A 23,475-nucleotide genomic window follows, 5' to 3' on the forward strand; every position below is an offset into this window, starting at 1 on the left:
TGGAGCCCGTGTGGGTCCAACAAAGATAATTATCTTTCCTAACTGGACTAGTACGGAGTCTTGAGGAATAATCAGACACAACTTACATGGTCACAATGGAGGGCAAGATCTCCCGAAAATCCCCCTCATTTTTTATCAAAACAGCTTATATAACATCACATCAATTGAGTGGGAAATACATTAGACTCGTATCCCAGGTAATCAGGTGAATGACCTTCTGTCACGTTCGTCCGCATCTGTTCGTCCACATCTGTCCGTCCGCATCTACTTGTTTGCTGAGTATGCTAGCTGTCACGTAGGCCTGAATTAGCATCTCTCTAAGATAACCTCCAAACATCCTGACCATTAAGTCATCAGCTTCAGCCAACACCTCTCCTCAGGTGATCTACAGAGGAGTAGCACATCCTGGCTATTGTTAAGCAGAGACAGCTTGTCTGCAGAGCTACGTGACCAGCTCAGATCTGGCTTATGGCTTTTGTGCCATACAGAAATATAGGCCTACAATCCACTCTCTCTTATTAAATTTTAATAACCCCCGTGCTTCTGCAACAGGACAGATGGGTCATGCCTGGCTTGGGCAAAGTCCTCTTCATTTACCCAAATTTTCCCGTCATTGGAAAGTGGCTTTCGCAAGATTTCCTGTCTTAGGCATTTGGGGAGAAGAAGCTTCAAACCCATCATTGACTGCTGACCTCTGTAAAGAGAAAAGATTAGTGGAGAGAAATATACTTTTCAGGCCCTGTGTATTAGCCATATCTTTTGTCAGGATATATCATAATGCTTTATGAATAATTATGCTCCCAAAGGCTATATTCTCCTATCTTAAAGGAGAGTAGAATCACTTGAGTTGAAAATGTTTCTTTTGCTGGTACAGAACATCACTCAGAGCTAACATTCTCAGCATACGTATCAACTCTCAACATTCATCACCACAATCTCTCTTTCAGCAACTGTCAATAGCAATAATTTACAATCACGATTTTTTCAGCTCTCCGATTATTTATAATTTTATATTTAGCTGGTTTAAACCAGCTCTCCAATTCTTCATGATTTCATATTTAGCTGGTCAATACCAGCTTTCCAATTATTAATAATTTTATATTTTTTCTTTACCATTATTTCATATTCTTTTTGGTCATTACCGATGTATTTAGTACCATTGGTCACTACCAGATTTTTCACCTTATATGCAGCTGTAAATATCAGGTCATTACCGTTAAGAATATAATACCATTTGCTGTTATTAAATCCCATTTTCAGTCTCTGTGTAGCTGTTAAACCCTTAGTCTGCCCCCTTGTTAAGTGAAGAGGGGTTTTAGTCATTTTTTATTTTGCATCTTTCTTTCCCTGAGGGGGAAGCTTAGGTCTTAGTTCTTAAGTTTAATATTTTATTCAAAATGAGTTCTGTGTCCCATAAACTGAGAACACTCAAATGTTCAGTTTGTATCTTAGTTCTGAAGCAACAGGTTTCACACCACAGCCAGCTGCAGACACTGCGGTCAGCTCATTTCAGCAGGATCTCTTTGTCTGAAATCTCCCTGCAGCCATGCGAGTTGCAGGTCCAGGTCAGGCTCCTCTCTGTGGGCTGGATTACCAGATTCCTCCTGGAGCTCTTCTCTTTTCATTCCTTCTGTTGGGCGGTTGTCAGCTAAGTTGTCCTCAGGTCCGTTGTCCTTCTGCTGGGTGCATCGAATTAGTTGCTCTGGAAGCCATCTGGCTTGATTTTCATCCTGTGAGGAAACACAGACATGTCCTCAACCCCATATTAGGATGGGATTGGGTCCTTTCCAAACTCCAGAGCAAGGATCCTTCCACCTTGCTTTAGCAAATGTGGTTTTTGTACCATTATGCCACAATCTGTCTGCAGCTGATCGCTCATGGACATCTGTATTTAGAAAATTTAGCATAAACAATGCATGATTTAAGGCATTGTGTGGCGTCTGAGGATACAACTCCCCTGTCTTTATTTTTTGGAGTTGTGTTTTTAAGGAGCTATGTGGATGCTCCACAATTCCTTGTCCTTGAGGATTATATGGAATACCAGTCTTATGAACAATATTTCATTGAGTACAAAATCTTTGAAAAGCTTTGTTAACATATCCGGATCCATTGTCCGTCTTTATTACCTTTGGGGTTCCCATGTATGAGAAGCATTTTAAGCAATGAGTTATTACATGCTTAATACCTTTCCCAGTTTGTGCTGTGGCCATTATGAATCCTGAGTAGGTATCAATTGTCACATGCACATATCTCAATTTTCCAAACTCAGTAATGTGAGTTTGACATCCATTTGTCGTATATGGTTAGGAAGCAGTCCTCGGGGATTTACCCCCAAATGAGGCACAGGTAGATATTTTGGGCATCTTTCACATTGTTTAACAATTTGCCGAGCAGCTTCTCTGGTCAGCTTAAATTGTTTTCTTAAACTTAAGCTGTTTTGATGGTGCAAAGCATGTGACTGCTGTGCAAGTTCAACCTGAGATAGAGCAATTACTTTTGTAAGTTCGTCAGCTAGAGCGTTACCTTCAGCTAACGGACCAGGAAGACTTGAGTGCGCTCTGATATGTCCCACAAAACATGATAACTTTCTACATTGTATGGCTTTCTGAATCTGTTGAAACAATATTTTAACTAGTTCATTGCTAGTTCCTATATATGACACTGTTTCCAAGATTTACAATGCCTCATAAATATACTGGCTATCAGTATATAGATTAAAAGCCTTATTATCAAAATTCTTAAATATCAGAGCTACAGCCCGCAGCTCAACTATTTGAGCTGAAGCTGGTTCTGTCTGTACCACGTGTCCTTTGCCATTGACTACATAAGCAGCTTTTCCATTAGATGAGCCATCAGTGAAAATCAACAAAGCATCCTTTAAGGGATTCTTTGGTACTATTTTAGGAAAAAATGAATGAATGCTGTTGAGTAAACTGCAGTAACTGGTCAGATGGGAAAAGATTATTAATCTGACCTTGAAACTGAGCAAATGCAATTGCCCATGAGTCACTATTTTGAAATAACCATTCAATTAGGTGCTTAGTGTAAGGAACATTGATTACAGCTGGTTCTTTGCCAAAATATTTTCTAGATTTCATTTTGTTCTTCTGTGCCAAGCATGTTACTGCTTCAAAATAAGGATTTAATACTTTTGCTGGTGGCACAGGCAGATGCAGCCATAAAAGTGGTTCATTCTGCCATAAGACTGCTGTAGGAGCCAGTCTTGTAGGTAAAATACATGCTTGCCATGTCTGGCTATAATCAGTATAGCACACCTGCTGTTCCTGTATAGCCTGCTCTATCAGTGAGAGAGTCTGTCTGGCAGCTTCTGAAAGCTGCCTGTTAGAATTTAGATCACTGTCTCCTTTAAGTATTTTATTTAAAGGCTCAAGGTCTCCTGTAGGAAACCTCAAATAAGGTCTTAGCCATTGTATATTTCCTAAAAGCCTTTGAAAGTCATTAAGAGTCTTTAAGTCATCCTTTTTTATTTTTATCTCCTTGTATAGCTTGAGCTACAAATTTCTGGCATAAAGTAGCACAAAACATTCCATTGATATCTCATCATTGGCTCTCTGAAATTAACTGAAGGAATACTAAAAGTAAACCTTTGACAATCCTGTGGCACTAAAGGAATTGTATAAAAACAATCTTTCAAGTCTAAGATAACCTTATGCGTGCCTTTTAGTATGGCTACTGGAGACGGCAGCCCTGGTTGCAATGCTCCCATTGGCTGCATGGTTGCATTGACCTCTCTAAATCCTGAATTAACCTCCATTTTTCCAATTTCTTTTTAATAATATATGGCTTAAAAGTTCCTTCATGGCCTTCTTCATCTTTCCAGTGCAGTTCAACACTACCCTGTCCAGGATTTCTAGTCTGACCAATTCCTTGTAACTGTGTAATAGTCACCATTATGGACCACTTAGAAGGCCACTGGCTGGCGGCTGCGCCAGTATCCAGGAGGCCAGAAAATCTTTTTCCATTTATAAGCAAAGTGAGTTCTGGTTTCTGAGGACCTATGATCTGTACCCAAAATGCATCAGATGAACCAAATCCATCTTCTCCTTTCTTTTCTTTTTAAGACCTCAACATAAAACCAACAATACTTAACCTCATTCAAGAAAAATTTTAAATTAACAGTTAAATGGACTGGTAAAACTCTAACACAGCCTCAATGGCATATACATTGAGAGAAACAATTAATCAGATCCCTTGAACTGAGAAGCTTTTGTATAGCAAAGGACATAGTCAACATGACATAATAGCCTATACAATTGGAAAATATCTTTACTAATCACTAATCCATTCCAAAAACATACAAAGAACTCAGGAAATTAGTCATCAAAAGAACAATTAATCCACTAAAAATATATATAACGGACTTAAACTGAAGACTCTCAATAGATGAACTTAAAATGACTGAAAGACATTTAAAAATGCTCAAATATAACATCCTTAACCATTGGAAAAATGCAAATCAAAACGAATTTGAGACTCCATCTTATCTTTTTAACATGACCAAGATTAAAAACACTGCTCATAACTTATGCTTAAGAGAAGCTCCCCCACTGTTGTCAAATTCTCAGAAAATTAGGCAACAAACTACTTTAAAACTCAGCTATACCTCTTTTGTGCCTATATACAAAAGATGCTCAACCATATCACAAGGGCACATGCTCAACCATGTTCACAGCAGAATTACTTTATCATACACAGAATCTGAAAACAACTCAAATGAATGTCCCCCTCATTTATTCTCTAAACAGCTTATATATCATCACATCAATTGAGCAAGAAATAGATTAGACTCGTATCCTAGGTAACCAGGTGAATGGCCTTCTGTCACGTCCGTCTGCATCTGTCCATCCGCATCTACCTGTTTGCTGAGTATGCTAGCTGTCACGTAGGCCTGAATTAGCATCTCTCTAAGATAACCTCCAAACATCCTGACCATTAAGTCATCAGCTTCAGCCAACACCTCTCCTCAGGTGATCTACAGAGGAGTAGCACATCCTGGCTATTGTTAAGCAGAGACAGCTTGTCTGCAGAGCTACGTGACCAGCTCAGATCTGGCTTATGGCTTTTGTGCCATACAGAAATATGGGCCTACAGGTACCTTATTCGGCGAGGCAGTCACATCTTGCTTCCTCTGAGGCTGGGTCATGACTGCAGAATGCTTTCCTCTTCCCAGAATTCTCCTGTTCTCATCACCCCACCTCTACTTCCTGCCTGGTTGTCCTGCCTATACTTTCTGTATGGCTACTGGCCAATCAGCATTTATGAAAATACAATTGTCAGGGTACAGACCATTGTCCCACAGCTCTGACACCTTTCCATTTTGGCCATGTGATATATTGTGGTCAATGAGACACCAGCAAGTGTCATCCCAGAGGCTTGAGAAGCACTGTACGTGGCCTTACTAGAGAGGTGCCACCTCTCTGTAAGAAACCAGGGGTAACCAGATGGATCAGCTGCCTGGCTGAGAGCTGAAACACTTCAGTTATTAGTCCTAGTAGCTTCCAGGCAGTTATATGAAGCTCTCTTGAATTTTGGCTTTAGCAATCTTAGAGGAGACTCCAGAAGAATTGGACAGCTGAACTTCTTCTCCACTGAAGGCTTATAAGTAGATATAATAGATTGTTGCTATTTTAAGGTGCTACATGTTGAGGTGGTTTGTTATGCATAAATAGGAAATGGAGACATCTTGGATCTTGTTCAGAGAAGTTATGGTTTGGATTAGGTTCTGGGCTAGTCATATGCCTGAGCACAAACTATGGTTTGTTGGTACAAACAGACAGTTGGCACTCTCTACTGCTGCTTCTGTACCTGTGGATTCAACCAATGACAGATAAATACATTCAGGAAAATACCGCATCCAGGTTGAATGAGTACCTACTTTTTCCTTGTCGTTATCTCCTAAATAGTGCATTGTAAAACTCTTTGCACAGCATTTACATTTTATATGCTACAAGGAATCAAGAGATGATTTAAAGTGTATGGATGTGTGGGTTAGGTGACAGTACTAGACCACTTGCTATGGAGTTTGAGAAGTCCCAGAAGCCCTAATAGTGGCTATTGAGGGACCATTGTACTTAACAGCTAGCCTTTGGTTTTTCATCATTGATTTCTTTGGTTTTTTCTTTTTAACTATTTAGGGCAATCAATTATTTAATTAGTATATGGAATTCCTTTGGCCACAGTGTATGAACAGAAAGAGGAAGCTGACCTAGTTCAGAACAATTAAAGATCAGGTCCAGGACTCAGGTTCAAATTCTCTTTTCATTGGAGCCTCAATGGTGTAGTCAGTTAGCATGTGGTGCTTAAACAAAGTCTCTTTTCATCAGGATACAGACACTGGAGTTAGGAAGGATCTCAGGAGAAGGGTTCCTTCCTTTCCTTTGGTCCTGGAGACACTCTCAAATGAGAGAGACCCTGAATTCAACATGTGGCAAATGGTCACGGAGAGCTCGGGGTGTGCAAAACCGCTGTGCTTGTCTGCAGAGGAACCTGTCTGTGCTCAGTAAGACAAAGACAGATGCCCCTGGAGGAAGCAGCCAGTTTCTGATTGGAATGAAGGCTGCTCCACAGGAGGGAGAGGGAGTTCACATCTGGGACCTTACACCTGGTTAAAAGTCAATGAGGTCATAGAGCCTAGGGAGGAAGCTCCAGCTGTTGCTTTGCTAAATGGACATGTTGTGTCCATCAAATTGCTGTCGAAACAATGATGTTAATTCCAGTAGATAGGTGTGGTTGTCAACTTTGGTAAGAGAAATTTCCTTGTCCAGGGGACAGAGGTAGCTGCAGAGACCCATATCTGGTTCTATGAATAAGTGACTGTTGAATACTCAGCCATGAATGAGGCATCCATATTGTCCTCTTCACGGCCCAGGGAATATTGTGGAAGAGAAAATGAAAATGATGCGAAGACCCAAGGATGGGGTGGGCTGTTGTGGATCATGATCTTCTGGGCACGATGTGGCCTCTGCACTCTTGACAGTGGCCGTGATGATCTACACAATATAAGATTAGGCCCTGCAACACCCCATCATAGAGTTGGGAGAGGTTCTGAGATTCCATTCTTCCCTAAAGACTTACAGGCAGTTAACAGTAGACAGAGGGAGTAAGAGACCTCTCTTTTTTAGTGGTGTAACCACTGGTAAGGTGAACATGTCCTTTGGTAAATAATAACCTCTACTATACTTCTGTAATCAACCCTAATGAAACTCACATAGGTTCATTAAACAGAAAGACATGAAAATAGAAAGGGACTAGTTGGAAAAAGAGAGGGGATTGGCAGGAGTAGGAGGGGGACAAGAGAGGGTTATTGGAGCTCGAGGTGGTGGTGATGGTGATGGTGGTGGTACACCTTTGCTCCAGAAAAATGTTCCAGGGAAGTCTTCATCAGGGCAGTTTTTGGTAGCAAAAAATTAATGTGGCTGTCATCTGCTGGAGAATGGATGAGTAACCTATGATAGAATGTTATGTGCTTTCCAAATAAAGATGTAGATTTTACATTGAACATTAGTGTGAAATTAAGAAATACTGCAATATAATTTTCATATCAGAATGATGCATGCAAACTGGAAGCACACCCTCTCAAGAATATTGATTGATTTGTGGCACATATTAAGCATGTTTAAAAGGGAAAGGGATATAAGGAAACCATGAATGGGAACAACAATGAAGGGAAGAAGTCAAAATAAGGTGTGAACTGTGAACCGTGGTAACAGAGGACGCTGGTAATTGCAGGTGTGGTTGATTAGGAAGTTTGTAGCTGAAATTCAAGAAGAGCCCCAAAGGGTTCTCAAGAACACAAATGGTTTGTGAACTATTTGCAATTTGAGGCAATTTGTGCCATTACATTCACTTGATCATGAGTAACTTCCCAAGCAGAGAGCGATTTACATGTCAGACTTCAAGGTAACCAAGAGTGTGCAAGGCAACAGGATTCATGTTGAACTGAATAGAAAGCAGGGCCGCTGGGTGAAGCAATTCTCTCTACTAACTCGAGGGCGAAATTTGATGTTACAACATGATTACCAAAAATATGAGAGGGCAAAGGTCAAGAATTTTCCTGATGTTTTCCTCATGGCATTCTGTTCTATTTTAGTTTCATGTATCAGCTATCCGTGGGGTGATGCCAAGTGGAATGTACTTGCTGGAAAGAAATAAAAAAAAAAAAGAATCTGAGAATATTACACATTATAGTAACAGATGGTTTCCATATCACCCCTAATTCCTGATCAGAGCATGATAAAAGATAGTGCATAGATGAAAAAATATGCCTGCTAACTTTTCTCATTAGTGAAGAGAGGTCAAGAGCTAAATATGAGTGATGAGGTGTTGATGGCTCCGCACACTAAGACCACTTACAGGTGATGTTTAAAATCTTTGACTTCTTATGTTGTCTGCCAAATCTGAAATCCAACAGGATACTGACACAATGGTTTGAAAACTTTAATTTTAGAACTCTATGTAGTTTGTGGTATGGGAGGTAAATTCTCTCCAAATTGTCTTCTTTTCTTTAATTGCTTCATTGTTTCTCCCCAAAATCTTCTGTGTAGCGGCCTTTGGAGTCTTCAGGTTTATCATTGTTAAAATGAAAATTTAAGGGCCCCCAAATTGTTCTTGAGTGGTTCAAGATGCAGGATTGAAGAAAAAAATTCCTATCCCTATGGAGTTTATATATTGTTGTCTTAATTCTGGTTAGTCTTGAGTATAAAATGTTTACTATTATGATACAATAATATCAGAAAAATTATTTTTATAAGGTACTTTTGAAATTTGGTAAAATTTTTGTTCTGATATTGTTAGTCTGGACCTTGGAGCATTTGACTGTTGTGATATGACTGCTTATCGTACAGAATTAAATATAATTTGGGTCAAATAATATCTCTAAAAAAAGCAAAACTATCTGGAAAAATAGAGTAAAGCTATAGAATGCTACAGTTTTTGACATTTATTATTATTTATTTTAATAATAATTTTATATTTTTTGAAATTCTAGTATAATTATATCATTTCTCCTCTTCGCTTTCCTTCTTCCAACCTCCCCCATATGTTCCACTTGCTCTCTCTCAAACTAACGGCCTTTTATTCTTTAGTCATTTTCACACACACACACAACCTGCTCAGTCTGTATAATATTACTTGTGTGTGTGTGAGTGCGTATGTGTGCGTGTGTGTGCCTATGGTTCCGGGGCTGGTTACTTGGTATGGGATAGCAAGTTGGAGGAATTTCCCTGGGGAATACTGTTTTTCCTGCTTTCTTTAGTTACCCGGAGTTTTTGGTCTAGGGTTCTTTGGATTTTGATGGACTGTGGTTTTCTGTTGCAAGTAGAAGTTCCTTTGATGAGGGGTGAGGATACCAGTTATCTGTGGGAATAAGGCTAAATATTTGGAATGTAGCTAAAGATGGCGCTGCTTCAGTAAAGTGGTGGCTGTAGGTTCTCTTCCAAGCCCCGGGGAGTTGGCTAGGCTTTCACTCTTGCTGGGCCTTATCCAGCTAGGAAGCTGTTGGTTACTGCCAGGGTGTGCAGCCACCACCGCACCCTTGGAGTTACTATGCTGTGCAGGCAATTGTTGTGGTTCATGTGCCTCTTTATTCTTTAAATCAATTTCCCGAGAATATTCACGTATGAGTATTATATTTAGATCAGTTCCAACACCCATCCAACTCCACCCATGTCCCCTCCCACTTCTTAAATTACTGACGTCATCTTCTTTAATTATTATTATTACACACACACACACTTTACTCAGTGGGTTTTTTTTAGTATTGCTTTTATAGCGTATTTGTTTCAGGCTGACCATTGAGCCATCCATGGGGGTCTCATCCCTGGAGAAGACTGAGTCTCCTTCTCTTAGAAGTCATTAATTATCACTGGGAGTGGATCCACACGAAATTTCCCCCATGCACATTGGCAGCTTTTGTTTTATGTCCGTAAGATGTGTGAAGGGGTACATTTCGCTGAATAAGTGCAAAAAGCTTGGTGCCCTAAATTTTTATAGCTTGGACATTAATACATTGAAATACATTCCAATCTTCTCTCATTATTGTTACTTAAAAATTTAAATGCATTCATTTATTTTATGTGTGTGTGTGTGTGTGTGTGTGTATTCATGTGCCTGCATGCACAGGAATGCCTTGGCATGTGTGTAGGTCTGTGGACAATTTGTGGGAGTTGTTTCCCTCCGCCATGTGTGTGCTGGGCATTGGAATCAGGTTTTCAGGCTTCAGCAGCAAATGTCTTTCTCCACTGGGATCTCGCATTATTAATGGCAATGTCTATGATGTACAAAGTAAATCCTCCCAATACAATCTTGTTTGCATCCCGTGTAATCTTCTTTCTGAACTCTTTTCCATCCTCAAAATCCTGGGCCTTGTACCCGCCCCTCCCCCGACGTTTATTGCTCTTGGTTAGTCCCTGTTTTCTCTAGTCCTCTGAATTTCTGAGGAGAGTTGCATCAATTATAGAAAGCTGCACGGTGGAGGGCAGATGAGCTCCTGTAGCAGGGATATTGAGCAAAGCTCCTGTCAAGCTTACCAGGGAATATCCGAGGTTGGGAATCCCAGGCCAATGTCAAAGTGATATTGCCAAACAGTTCTGTCCATTATAAATTAGGTCATTGGTAGCCGTGGATTATTTTAAACAAGTTACACACAGACTAGATATTTTAGAGTTTTGAACTGATTTCTTAATTTCTTCCCAAATCACCAATTAAGGCATTAAAATAGATTCATAACAAGAATGAAGGTTTAATAATTTCCAAGTGTACATCAAGACTTAATTTCTCCTTTTCCCCAATCTTACTTATACGACATCAGAATAACACCTGCATTTTAAAAGCAAGAAAATTACTGTGCATTGTGGTGCAACAGCTGATCTTGAGAGGCAGAAACAGGGGAATCGAGAATCCAAGGTCATCTTTGGCTGCATAGGGAATTCACGGTCAGGCTGGGTTACACGAGATCCCATCTCAAAGAAACAAACAAGTCAAAAGCAAATGAGCAAACTGATTTAACCTGTAGGATGACAGTGTACAGGTCTGCTTGTGAGGTTTCTGAGGGCATGCTCCTCTCACAGACGATAACTATCCCGGAGAGAATCCCAGCCTCTACCTAAATAAATAGGTAGGTAGATAGCAATACAGACTAGTGTGGTCACAGACCTGTTGAGTGCTGTGGAACTCAGATAAAAGAGCTAACATCTCTAAGGGCTTAAGGAGAAGGAGGCCCTTAATCCCATTTCATATATTTACTCACTTTCTCAGAATCTTTCCCAAAGAGCACAGCATATAGCTAAAAAAGGGAAGCAACAACAAAACCCAAACCAAACCAAAAACAACAGAAACCCCAACCAAATAGTCAGTGTTGCTATCTAAGAATGTAAATCAAGATACTTTCCACGTTTTTTACATTTATGTATTTTGTGTGTATGTGTGTAGGAGGGTATTGTGTGCCGTGGAACATGCGTGGAGATCATGGGGACACTTAAGAGAGACCACGCTATCCTTCCTTCCACTATGTGTGTTCGAGGGAAGTAAACTCAGCCCATCAGGTTTGGTGGCATGTACCTTTATCTGCATCTCCCTGGTCCACATACCTGTTTTTACTACATTAGACTAGTTGTCTATAAATTAATAACACTATATTGTTTGTATTTTTAATGTCAGTACTCAGGGCAAGCCACAGATGGGGGATACGGATTTCAGAAATCTTTCTACTGTCATCATGGCTCAGAACGTCTTCAGAGAAATGAAAACAATATTGTAATAGACAGAAAGGCCTGCACTTTCAAAGAAGCCCTTGGAGCCACATTTAACTATAGCTTCTAAATAAATTGAGTCATAAATTTAAATAAAAACACATACTATTATTCGTTATATTGGCAAAAAATCACAGATTTGTACAATAGAAGAAAGGGGTCAATTAATGGAGACCCCCCCCAGGAGAGCAGAGACCCAGAGGCAGATTTCGATTTAAGCATTTCTGTGTCCACTGATTTCTCTCTCACTTCTTGAATAGCTTTCTATAAAACACCAACTGTCTGTTAAAAAGACGAAAATCTCAGTACTTGTTAAACTACAGAAAGGTTCTCGGATTATGTGTGGTGTCCTTTCATCTTTCCTGCCTCTAGGGGGAAGTGTGTTTTCAACAATTCTGCCTCCAGAAGTATGTTCTTGTGGGTTAAGGCTTCCCTGTGGTAGTCTTTAGTGGGACTTCAGGACTGGTTGGACAAGAAGGAGGGACCTTTGAAACTCTGCAAGGACCCTCACTTTACAGGTCTTAGCCAGGGTTCTGAGGCAGGGGGATTATAGAGAAAAAGCCCCAGGCATTTTTTTTAAAGCTACATTTCCAAGAATTGTGGTAACTTCTCCACCTGGTAGTCTTTCTTGGCGATAGCTGCAAAACATCTGGACAAAAATTTCACTCAACAGAACTAGAAACAAAACAGCTCTCGGATATTGAGGAAAGCATTTCTAAATTCTATAAAAGCCTCCGAGTTTCCGAAATACTACATTCAACACCGACATGTTTGGGCTTATAACTGGCCAATCTTTTTCTTTGTTTGTTTTCTTTGACAATTGAAGTAGATAATTGAATTCTGAATGTGGAAAGCTATGGCCTCCTCCCTGAAAGGAACAATATTTAAAACCTGAGTTCAAGGCTCTTTCTGTTTTTTCTCACTTCCTTCCTTTCTCCCTTTCTCTTTTCCTTGTTTTGCTAGTATTTCTGTTAAAATATTACAAAGGTTATATCAAGTGCTATTATTTTCAGTTTTGCTTTTCTGGAAAGCCTGAAAATTTGTTTTTATATAAGAGTATGTGTATGAGTGTGTGTCTGTGTTTCTGTGTGTATGTGTGAATGTGTATGTGAATCTGTGTATGTGTGTGAGAGACTGTGTGTGTGAGTATGTGTATGAAAGTGTGTGTGTGCGTGAACTGTGTGTGTGTGTGTTACTAGGCACTGAATTTATCATAGACAAATTCCACTGAGTTGTAGCCCCAGCCCTCTTTTCTTGTCTTTTTCTTAAAACCTTTTATTTGGTGACAGTACCTTATAAAATTAAATTCTCTAGGTTGGCCCTGAATCACTCTATAGCCCAGGCAGCCTTAGAATTCGATATCCTTTCCAGGAGCTGGCCTTTCAGGCCTGGGTCACCAGGTCCAGTTATCAGTGTGATACAAAGAATATCACTTCCTGTGGGAATCAGCTTGGTTACCGATCCTGTTCTACATAGCATTACAGGTGATCTTTCCCAATAAAAAATGTCCGCAGGGGACAAAGAGGTATTTGAACATCATGTATGCTCTTTGGGCCATGGTTCTTCAACTGTAGAAGCAGAGATGCCTTTTCCGGCTTAAGATGGCAAAACTACGTGGTAGTTTCAGCTGGCTGCCTAAAGAACCCTTCGATGGACAGCCAACAAAATCGTCCTAACGCAAACCCATAGACTTGTGTTACTGTTTATAGTCTCGTTCTTGTTTGTGTTTGAAGGCTTATTTATTTATTTTAACTCCCAACTTCTGTTCATTTGAAACCTGCATGGATTTGTTAAGCACAAGGGCAGCAACATTGTGACCCCCTCCCCGCTGTTTCTGGGCAGTTCCACAGCTTCCTCCTGGCTGGAAGCTGAGCACTCCTACCCAAAGACCACAAGGAGGCCATGGTACTAGCCATGACGTAATCCTACTGCCCTGCTGCTGACCCAAGGGCGAGGCCTGAGATGCGAGAGGCACTCACACTGGGTGCCACTGAAACCTCAGACTATCCTAGTGAGCCCACACCACACACTGCAGAATCATATCGCCATTGGCCCGCGTTCCCCAGACACAGGGCATACCGTTTGGTAACAGGAAACCTTGGTTCTTCATGTCTCCTGGCAACCAGTTGAAATCCACTAAGACCCTTGGAATCCAGGATTTAGCTGTTGTCTTTTTTTTTTTCTTAAATAACTATGAGCCTATAAACAAATGTTTGCTTTCCCAAGAGTTCAGGAAGGATTTAATTGTTGTGAAGCGCTAAATATCAGTTTCCAATGTGCGTAGATAATTCTTCAGAATTAAATTTTATATAGAAGCCTCTTTTACTACTGGTTAGCAGCTCTAATTAAATTAACAAAACTTCACCCAGGATTTAGAAAGTCATACTTAGAGCAAAGTTTTAGGGACCACAGTGCAGAACTAATATCTCAATGGCTCTGGGCATGAAAAGTATTCCAGAATTACATTTTCACTTCTAGGAAGGACGGTGGAGAGAGTTTTGATGCCAGGAGTTGCCATGTCCCCGAACGCCTCAATTTGCCATTTCGTGGTCACAGACGAGAGCAAAGACTTTTTGGAGTCTCAGAATAAAAAAAAAACAAAAAAAACAAAACAAACAAAACAAAAAAAAAAAAAAAAAAACGTCCTGGGCAGTGAAGAATCGCGTGCAAGTTTCTGCCGAAAGAGGGCGTACGTTTTAGACTAATAGAATTCCTGCACGCACGGACGCCCAGCTAAATGAAAGAACATTTTAAACATTTTAAAATTAACTTTCATTTGCGGGATTTTAGTGTCAGAACTACCTTGTGCAACAGCCTGTTCCCATTGCAAATGTCTTTGCTGCGTGACCATGAAAAAAGGGTTCAGGCCCTTTGGACCTGCGCAGCTGCGCGGTCCTGCGCGCAGCGCCTCGGGTCTCGGACACCCCACAAGCGTTTCCACTCTGTCTGCATTGCTGTGGTAGTTGTGACTAGTGGGAAAACTGGGTCTCTCAGGCAGGACCTTTCTGGCCATCCCAGAATCTCAGAAATTCTGGAGCAGAAGCGGCTGGATCTCCCAGCACTGGGGTTGGAGCAGACTGCTGTTCGCACTTAGGGATTCTCTGGGGAAGATTTTCTTTTCTTCTTCTTCTTCTTCTTCTTCTTCTTCTTCTTCTTCTTCTTCTTCTTCTTCTTCTCCTTCTCCTTCTCCTTCTCCTTCTCCTTCTCCTTCTCCTTCTCCTTCTCCTTCTCCTTCTCCTTCTCCTTCTTCTTCTTCTTCTTCTTCTTCTTCTTCTTCTTTTTTCCCCGTGGGGCTTAGTAAACAGAACTTTTGGGGGATGCTTTTCAAGCTCCGTGACACTTCCTGGAATGGAATCATTTACCTACCATTGGAAGCAACAAGTTTCGCTTTCCTGGCCTCGGTGACCCTGCAGAGGGGTCTGTGCCCCGAGACAAGGCGACGACTGCAGCCGCTGTGATTCTAGCATGCCCCAGCAGCCCGGAGGAAGGGGAGCCACGCCGGGTGGGGGAAGGACGGGTTCGGAAACCGCCCAGGCCAGATGGGCATACTAGGTCCGCAAATGAATCTTCTGGCACTGGGACCTTGTTCCTTGTTCTCCGACCTTGCTCCGGGAATCTGGAAGGTCAGGTGCGGGACAGGACTGGCCGCGTCCAGACAGAACGAGGCGGAAGCGAGAAAAGAGGTGAGAGCGAGTGAGACCTATGGAAATTTGCGCCGAAGCCACCAATTTGGAGACACCCCCACCCCCTTTTGCAGCGTGTGTGTCTGCGTGTGCGTTTGTGCATGTGTGCGCGCGCATTTCTTTCAAATATCTATCTATACTTTTTTTTTTTTTTTAATGGGGGCTAGAGAGAGTGGAGCCAGAGAGAGGCGGGGACCTTAGAGTCGCGCCGCGCCGCGCCGCGAAGGCTCCCGCGGGTGTAGACGTGGGCGGCTGCGGCTTTGGGCCAAAGCTGAGCACCGGCAAGGAGTGGGGCTTAGGGACCGGGCAACCGCGAGTAGGCCAGGGGTGCGGGGAGGAGCCCTGATGTAAGAATGTTAATGAGAGGCTCTCCCAGCCCAACCCCCACCCCACCCCACCCCCACCCACCCCACCCGCTGCAGAGACAAGCCCGGCCTCGGCTCGCCATGTGTGGTAACGCGCTCCGCCGCTGCCACGCTATTTAAACACCGGCTATGGATCCAGGAACCCGCGCGAATCAATGGGATCAAACGCGAAGGAGGTGCACCGTCAATTACAAGCACCTGGACAAGTCTAACTTTTTTTTTCTTTTACAAATAACGCCTTCAAACGCAACCTTAGCAACGCCCAAATAGAAAGCCACCTCTAAGTCTATGTGCAAAGGGAGGGAGAATCTATATATTTATAATAACTCTATATGTATATTACAGACGCACAGGTTTACATTTGGTGAACTTTTCTTTTTCTTTCTTTGCTTTTTTTTTTTTTTTGAAAACCTAGGGACACTGAAGAGGAGTCTTCCTCTTTCTTTTGGCGCTTTACTCAAGGGGATATTCTGTTTTCTCGGAGCGCCCAAGGGGGCGCAGGGACAGAGAAGAGAGAAGAGTGGGGAGGAAAGAGGCAGGGTGGGCGGGGGGCAGAGCGCGAGCGGGCAGCCTAGGCGAGGGCTTGCTGGCAACACGATGCAGTCCCTGCTGCTGCTTACTTTCTCGGCGTGCGTGCTGCTGGCTCGGGCGAGGCTGGCTGGCGGCGCGAGTGGTGGCGGTAGGGACAACGGGCCAGGCAGCGGGCGCCGGCAGAGAGAGGCGCTGGCGGCTCAAAAGATCGAGGTGCTTGTGCTGTTGCCCCGGGACGATTCGTACTTGTTCTCCCTGGCCCGGGTGAAGCCGGCCATCGAGTACGCTCTGCGTAGCGTGGAGGGCAACGGCACCGGGAGGAGGCTATTGCCTCCCGGCACTCGCTTCCAGGTGGCCTACGAAGATTCGGACTGTGGCAATCGTGCGCTCTTCAGCCTGGTGGATCGCGTGGCGGCGGCGCGCGGAGCCAAGCCGGACCTCATCCTGGGGCCGGTGTGCGAGTACGCGGCAGCGCCGGTGGCCCGGCTGGCGTCGCACTGGGACCTGCCGATGTTGTCTGCAGGAGCTCTGGCTGCCGGCTTCCAGCACAAGGACACGGAGTACTCGCACCTCACGCGCGTGGCGCCTGCCTATGCCAAGATGGGCGAGATGATGCTCGCCCTGTTCCGCCACCACCACTGGAGCCGAGCTGCCCTGGTCTACAGCGACGACAAACTCGAGAGGAATTGCTACTTTACCCTAGAGGGGGTCCACGAGGTTTTCCAGGAGGAGGGTTTGCACACGTCTGCCTACAATTTCGACGAGACCAAAGACTTGGACCTGGACGACATCGTGCGCTACATTCAGAGCAGTGAGCGAGGTGAGCAGGAGCGCCACCCGGGTCCTTGGCTATGTCCCAGTGGTTCTAGGTGGTTTTCCCCAAACCCCATCAACTCAGCCTTCTGCAGATCTCACCCTCCCCCGAAACCCGAGGACCAGAGGAGGTTGTACGCGGGGACTTGTTCAGGTGTGAGCTGCCTGACCCAGGGGCGGGTTGATGGTAGCCCTTCGCGGTGGAAGGGGTGTGCCTAGAGAGTCCTGGGGAAGTGGATCTGGCCGAGGGAACGTTCGAGCCTACTGCTAGCGCTGTCCGAAGTATGACAGGTGTTGTCAAACACCAAGGATTTTCCCTCTTCGACCGTTCCGGGGTCCCAAGCGTTCAAGGAACTTGTTACTCTGTCCATTGCTGTCGCGCGCCCCCCTTATAGGGCGACGCCTAGCAGTGGCGCGCAGCTCATTGACTACCTGGGGGTCCCCTGGCTTCCCTGGCTGGTCTTTCCCCAGACCCCAGATCGCCTTTAAAGGCTCTTTGTGTTACTCTTCCAAGCCCCCTCTAGTCTCATATAAACAAGCTTCTGTGGTTTCCACCAAAGTGCGTCGCTGTGTCTGGACTCCGGCGACACTCACTTCCCCCGGGCGCGTTGGCTTCCCAGACTCTGAAAGAGCGCAGAGCTGGGCTTGACCCGAGCATGCGCAGGATCCTGTGCGGAGCCTCCTTCCCACGGGTCTTCTCTCGGGGTTTTTCTCCCCGAGTAACAGAGGGCTTGGAACAATAGCCAAATGAGAGAGAGAGAGAGAGAGAGAGAGAGAGAGAGAGAGAGAGAGAGAGAGAGAGAGAGAGAGAGAGAGACAGAGAGAGAGAGAGACAGAGAGAGAGAGAGAGAGACAGAGAGAGAGTTCAGTATGGGGGTTGCGACCATGGCTACTGGGTGCGTGTGAAGCTACTGCCCACCTTTCTGTTGTGTAGATAGCTGAAGGAGGCGGAATCTCCACATAGGGCAGTGAGTCGGGGTGTCCTGTTTGGGGTTCACAACATTCTGGAAATCCCGCCTCTGCTTTCCCTTGGTGCGCAGGCGCTCGGAATATCCGCGGCATTTCCCCTTTCCCCCCTCCCCGCAAAGCTTCGGATGTCCCGGGTTGCTGTCCGGGTGAGACCCAGGGGGACCCGAGCCAGCAAGGCATCAGGCTTGTCCGCAGTTCGGACGCCGGGGACCTGTGCCTGCCTGTTGCGGAACAGCGCAGCATGAAGCTTTGGGACTCAGAACAGGTGAGGTGGGCAGGAAAAGCTTCCTGAGTGGCGCCACAGCGGCCTCTCTCTCCTACTTGGCCACTCTGAACTCGAGTGAGCATGCCCTGTAAAGTGAAGAGGTGTTGTAGATAGTGTGGACAGGACAAGTTTGACCATAAGAACTCCAGGCTTCTGCACAGAATCACTGTTAAGTGCCCCGGCAGAGGACTGGTTATGTAAAAGGAAAGAAAGTTCTGTCCCATGGTGGCAGATTTGTCCCTTCTGGGCGAGAAACCCACATCTGCTTTCCTTCCACTCTCAGTCCTCAGGCTACTGCAGCCTCTTGCGGTGCTGGCACTAAAAACCTGGAGACGACCCAGGGCAGGCGGGGAATGGGGGTGTGTCCCCCTCCTGGCTAGATCCCAGGTTTGCAAACCCTGTCATTGCCTTGTTGAACCGAGTGAGGTGGTGACCTTGGCACAGTGGCCTCCTGGGATGAGAAGCCTGGCAGATCCGTCTGTCTGCTGTGTGGCCCCGGAGCTGCACTGGGCTCTAGGAGCCATGGTGCTGGAAGGGCTAGAGAGAGAGCGCGTGCTCAGGAACTGGTGTGTCCTGGTTTAAAGGCAGCTTGTATGCTGCCCCTGTTACTGTTTTTAAATACACTCAGATCTCTTCCCTCTCCGCCATCCAGTTTAGCGGTGAAAGTTTGCTAGACAGGTGTGTGCCATCTTACAGGTGATAAGGTTATGATCTTACGGAGGATTCTTTCTCTAAAACCTGTCTCCAACAGTGATATGGCAGACTTTCCAAAATATAAAGAAAAATATTTTTTAGGCTGCTCTCCTTTCAATTTCCTACTCTTTGTAGAGAAAGTTAAGGCTGTCAGGATGTTTCCTGTGGATCTGAAGCTTTACTTCACTGGGATAGCCAAGGTGTTAAGTAGAGCTTTAGTGTATGCTGTCAGTAGAGTTTGGGGCTCAGCCACATGCTAGCTGGCAGGATCCTGGGCTGTTAATCTGTATCCCAGGCTCGCTCTTGAGGTAAAGCAGGCTTCTGTAACAGCCACATCTTGGGGATGCTGGGAAGGTTTAAGGAGCTAAGCCCCCAGAATGCACTGAAACAACACCGATCTGGGCAATAAATGGTGGCTTCACTGTAGTGGGTGCTGTTTTCTGTATGATAACAATCGCCTTCACCCGAAGGGGAAGCCACGTCCTGGGGTCCTGGGAAGCACTCCTGGCTGAGAAGCACAATCCTCAGGATGCAGCTCCTCCACTTTGCAAGGCACTGAATTCGGAACTTGTTTCTTCTGTGAAGCGAGGAGCTGGATGAGAATCAGGGCTTTTCCAGTTGATGTCTGAGGTCTGGAGTGTATTTACCCAAATGTAAAAACGAAGCCGATAGCATTCTGCCACAGAGCATCTTCTGTCCTTGGGAACCCTTCCCACCTCCTCTTTTGGAAAGAACATTTTAACTTTAAAATCAAATTATGGATATCTGAGTATCTTCACTGTTAAAAAGTGACCTGTGACCATTTCAGTAATATTGCAATTAGTTTTTTTCTGGCTACATGATGCCCTTTAGAAAGGAAAATGAAAAACCAACCAACCAACCAACCAAACATACCCTCCCCCAATTCAAATAATTCTTATCTCCTAGGGTGTACCACCTAAGTCAATAATTGAAAAACTTTAAAAAGTCTAATATACTTAAAATAGATATACCTGGGCAAGTGTGATTTAGTGTTCTTATAGCATTCACTTATACTAGTGGCTAAGGTAATGACACAGAGTTAATCTCAGCTCCCAGGCTTGAGACAATAGAAAGTTTATCAATGCTAGCTGCAGGCAGCTTCGAGAAGTAGGGAGCGGGAGATGAGATTTTACAAGGAGCTGTTTGATTATGTATTGCATTTATTACAAGATAGTGGCCAATTTTTGATATACATGGGGGTGGCAGAGAACAATGGACAGTAAATTTTGAATATCCAAGTCTTTTTGTAAAGTTTCTGTGTTTAATTCCAGATAAAAATTTGAGTGGAAAGGAGACATTATTGTTTTTTTTTTTCCACCAGAAATTCCAACAGAGACTGGACAAGATGATACATTGGGCAGGAGGCTAAGTCTTGTTAGCCTTTTCCACTCAGGATTTGTCTGTTCCAGCTACTAAGAATATTCTAAAAAACACTTTAGGAAATAGATGTTTGTGGCATATACACACACAGAGACACACACACACATTCACATACACAAACGAGATTTTAGATGGGTGTGCAGTACGTGTCTGTAATCCCAGCATTCAGAAAACTGAGTCAAAAGGATTCTGAGTTCAAGGTCAACCAGGGTTATAGAATGTGCCCTGCTGTCCCAAAGTATAAACAAACAACAGACATGCTTTTTATTTATTACTGGATTCATTTATGCAGCTGACTTCTGACCTCGATATATCAGATGAAATGATACACTTACTATAAAAAGGACAGAGAGAAATACATTGTTTCAAGCAATGAAAGGTTATAGTTCTTTTGTTTATGTTGTTCGGAGATGCAGAACTTGAAGTGATCTACACACTGTGGTTTTGCATGAAAACTAGTCTTAGTCTTTTAGTTATGGCTATGTTATTTATTTGGGCCTGGATAGTGAGTACAGAGGTAGAAATAGTTAATGAATACAAGAATAACTTATTTTTAGTAGTCTGGTGTAAATGACCAAATAATTTGTCAGCAGAATTTTTAAGCCAAGAACCCATCATAAAGCTACCTAGCACACAGTAGCAGGATAGAAAAGTACCGCAGTCCACAGTGCAGAAAACACAAGAGCCCCTGGGTGGCTACAGCTTCGCAAACAGGAGAAATAAGGGTGTGGTCTGTCTTTTGTAAACAGCATCCCTTGCTTTGTAATGTAGAAGCAGAAAAACCTGCCTTAGGAAGAAATTAGATTTTTATTTTCATCCAAATTAGGTACATATCTATGTAAGACCAGAAAATGACTTGTCTTATCAGGAGAAAGTCTCTTGTCACTCCTCCCTGTCTCGGACTTACCAGAGGCCTCATTTCTGACTCTTGTGGATGTTCATAGCAATTTGACTTTGGAACTCCTAATAATAAGCTACTTTTGATTTTTTTCTTTGGTTTTAGGTTTTGTCTCTTGGAATGCCAGTGGAGAACGGCGGAGTTCTCTGCTAGCATCTACTATCTGCTAACTACACATGCAAGAGTCTCCCTTGTTCATTCTTCTGATGCATCTTGTCAGCATTTTTTGCGGAGCTCTGTAGTCAGAACTGATATTTATATTACCTTCTAAATGTTGTTCACAGTTGATCCACTTGGGGCCATGTTAAAAAAAAAAGCCCCTTTGTTTGTTTCGTCTCCTATGGACTGAGGCTGACATCGTCTGTAAATTCTCCACTCCAGGCTCCTGACCTCTTTCAGCTTAGTCATTTTCCTGGCATCCTGTGCTATTATCCTTCTGAGCTCTCTATTTAGTGTCTTCCCAAGGCTTCTGTCACCTATCATTTTGAGCCTGGTCCCTGTGTGCCCTCCTTTCTTGATTGATGCTCTTGTTTTGGTGGACCACGTCTTCCAGGGCATTTCTGACCAAGGATGGATGAGAGATGCATTTTGAAATGTTTCACGGTTGAAATTTTATTCATTTTTGCCCTCATAGATAATGGTAAAATCCATGCTATACATAACCTTCCTCCTCAAAATTTGATAGAATGACCCCATTGTCTTCTGGGTTCTGAAGTTGCTGTTCGTTTGAATTGATTTACACTCCAGACTTAGTGTTTATAATTCCCCACCCAGGAAAATCTTAGAACCTCCTTGCTCCTTGGTCTAGAATTTCACCACCGCACACATTGCTGTCAGTATTTTGCCTTGGGGCTTGGGAGGCCCCCTTTCCTCAGAAACTCATGTCTTTTAATCCTAAGAAAATTTCTTAAGCTATTTCTTTGATGATTTTATCCCTTTCATTTTTACTGTGCATTTTTAACTTGATGTTAAATCAGCATCTGGCTGATTCTCTATGCATCTTGTCCCCCACTTTTTGCCCCAAAATGCCTTTTGTCTGGGGATTTCTTTTGGCTGCTCTCCAAAATTACTATCACATTTAATTTTTTTTTAGATTTATTCCTATTATTTTATGTGTATGCATTTTGGCCTGCATGTATATTGTGCATCTCATGCGTGCCTGGTGCCTTAGTGCCGAGGAGATGATGAGCCTTCATGTGGGTGCTGGGAGTCAAACCTGGGTCCTTTACAGTAATAAGCGCTCTTACCCACTGAGCCAACTCTTCAGCCCGTACCATTGCCTTTTTCAATTCTAGGATCACACTCTCAGTGAGCAGCTCATGGTGTACTCTGCCCTGCCTGCATGCGGCAGTTCCTTTCTCCTGTGTCTAAGTAGAGGTCTCCATGGAACACAGGTGTAAGAGTCAGGTGGGAATGTGGGAAATGCCCTTTTTACTGCTCCTTTAGACTAGTTGGAGAGCACGCATTTAAGATGCTGCCGAAAGGGTCTGCTCACCCTCAGCTGTAGGTAGGGACAGCCGCAAATCATAAAGAGCATCGCTCACTTGATAGTCCTCTGCCAGGAGCTGCCAACTCTTTGCCCATGTGTCTACTGTAGCCCACAGTGTGTTGTGTGCGAGTGGAGATATCTCAGAGGAGGAGAAAGAGCCCAGCACATCTCTCCATTTCTCCTGCTCTTCCCGACTCACCAATAAGACAATTCCAGCAAGAGAGATGGGAGTGCTAATTCATTGTAGTTGTCTAAACGGAAACCCAAGAGTGGGGAAAGGAGATTCCCCTAATGTGTGTGTGGATACCCCTTGTCTTTCTGAATTAACATTTGAAGCCACTCCTGTACACTTAACCCCTTTGATTATAAGAACATGCTGTAATAATGAGAAACCATTTATGGGGGACAGTGTGGCCCCCAGAAGGGAAAGGATGACACCTAATGTCACAAGTTAAAGTGGGGATAGGTTGAAAAATATGGCTACTGAGAACACTTAGCATCATATCATTATCCCCTTTTTTCTGGTTTAATATTTTATTCTCAAATAAATATCTATGCATTAAAGCGAGGCTTGGTGGCACACCTTTAATCCCAGCCCTC

At 43.7% G+C, this 23,475-nt stretch overlaps 1 protein-coding gene across 2 annotated transcripts in view; it reads left to right on the plus strand.

Annotated features, from left to right (window-relative positions):
- Positions 1 to 15,970: 15,970 nt before the first annotated feature.
- Positions 15,971 to 23,475, plus strand: part of Npr3 (natriuretic peptide receptor 3) — a 59,548-nt gene continuing 52,043 nt past the window's right edge. Inside the window, exon 1 of one of the 2 annotated variants that reach the window (XM_041631154.1) lies at positions 15,971 to 17,167. In XM_041631154.1, the coding sequence (XP_041487088.1) occupies positions 16,105 to 17,167 (1,063 nt within the window). In that variant the 5' untranslated portion in view covers positions 15,971 to 16,104. The remainder of the gene's footprint in view (positions 17,168 to 23,475) is intronic. The other variant, XM_041631153.1, reaches the window with a different exon arrangement.

This window comes from Microtus oregoni, unplaced genomic scaffold (assembly GCF_018167655.1).
Source record: "Microtus oregoni isolate MIOR12 unplaced genomic scaffold, Mior012 000036F_ref0000092, whole genome shotgun sequence".
Lineage (NCBI taxonomy): Eukaryota > Metazoa > Chordata > Mammalia > Rodentia > Cricetidae > Microtus > Microtus oregoni.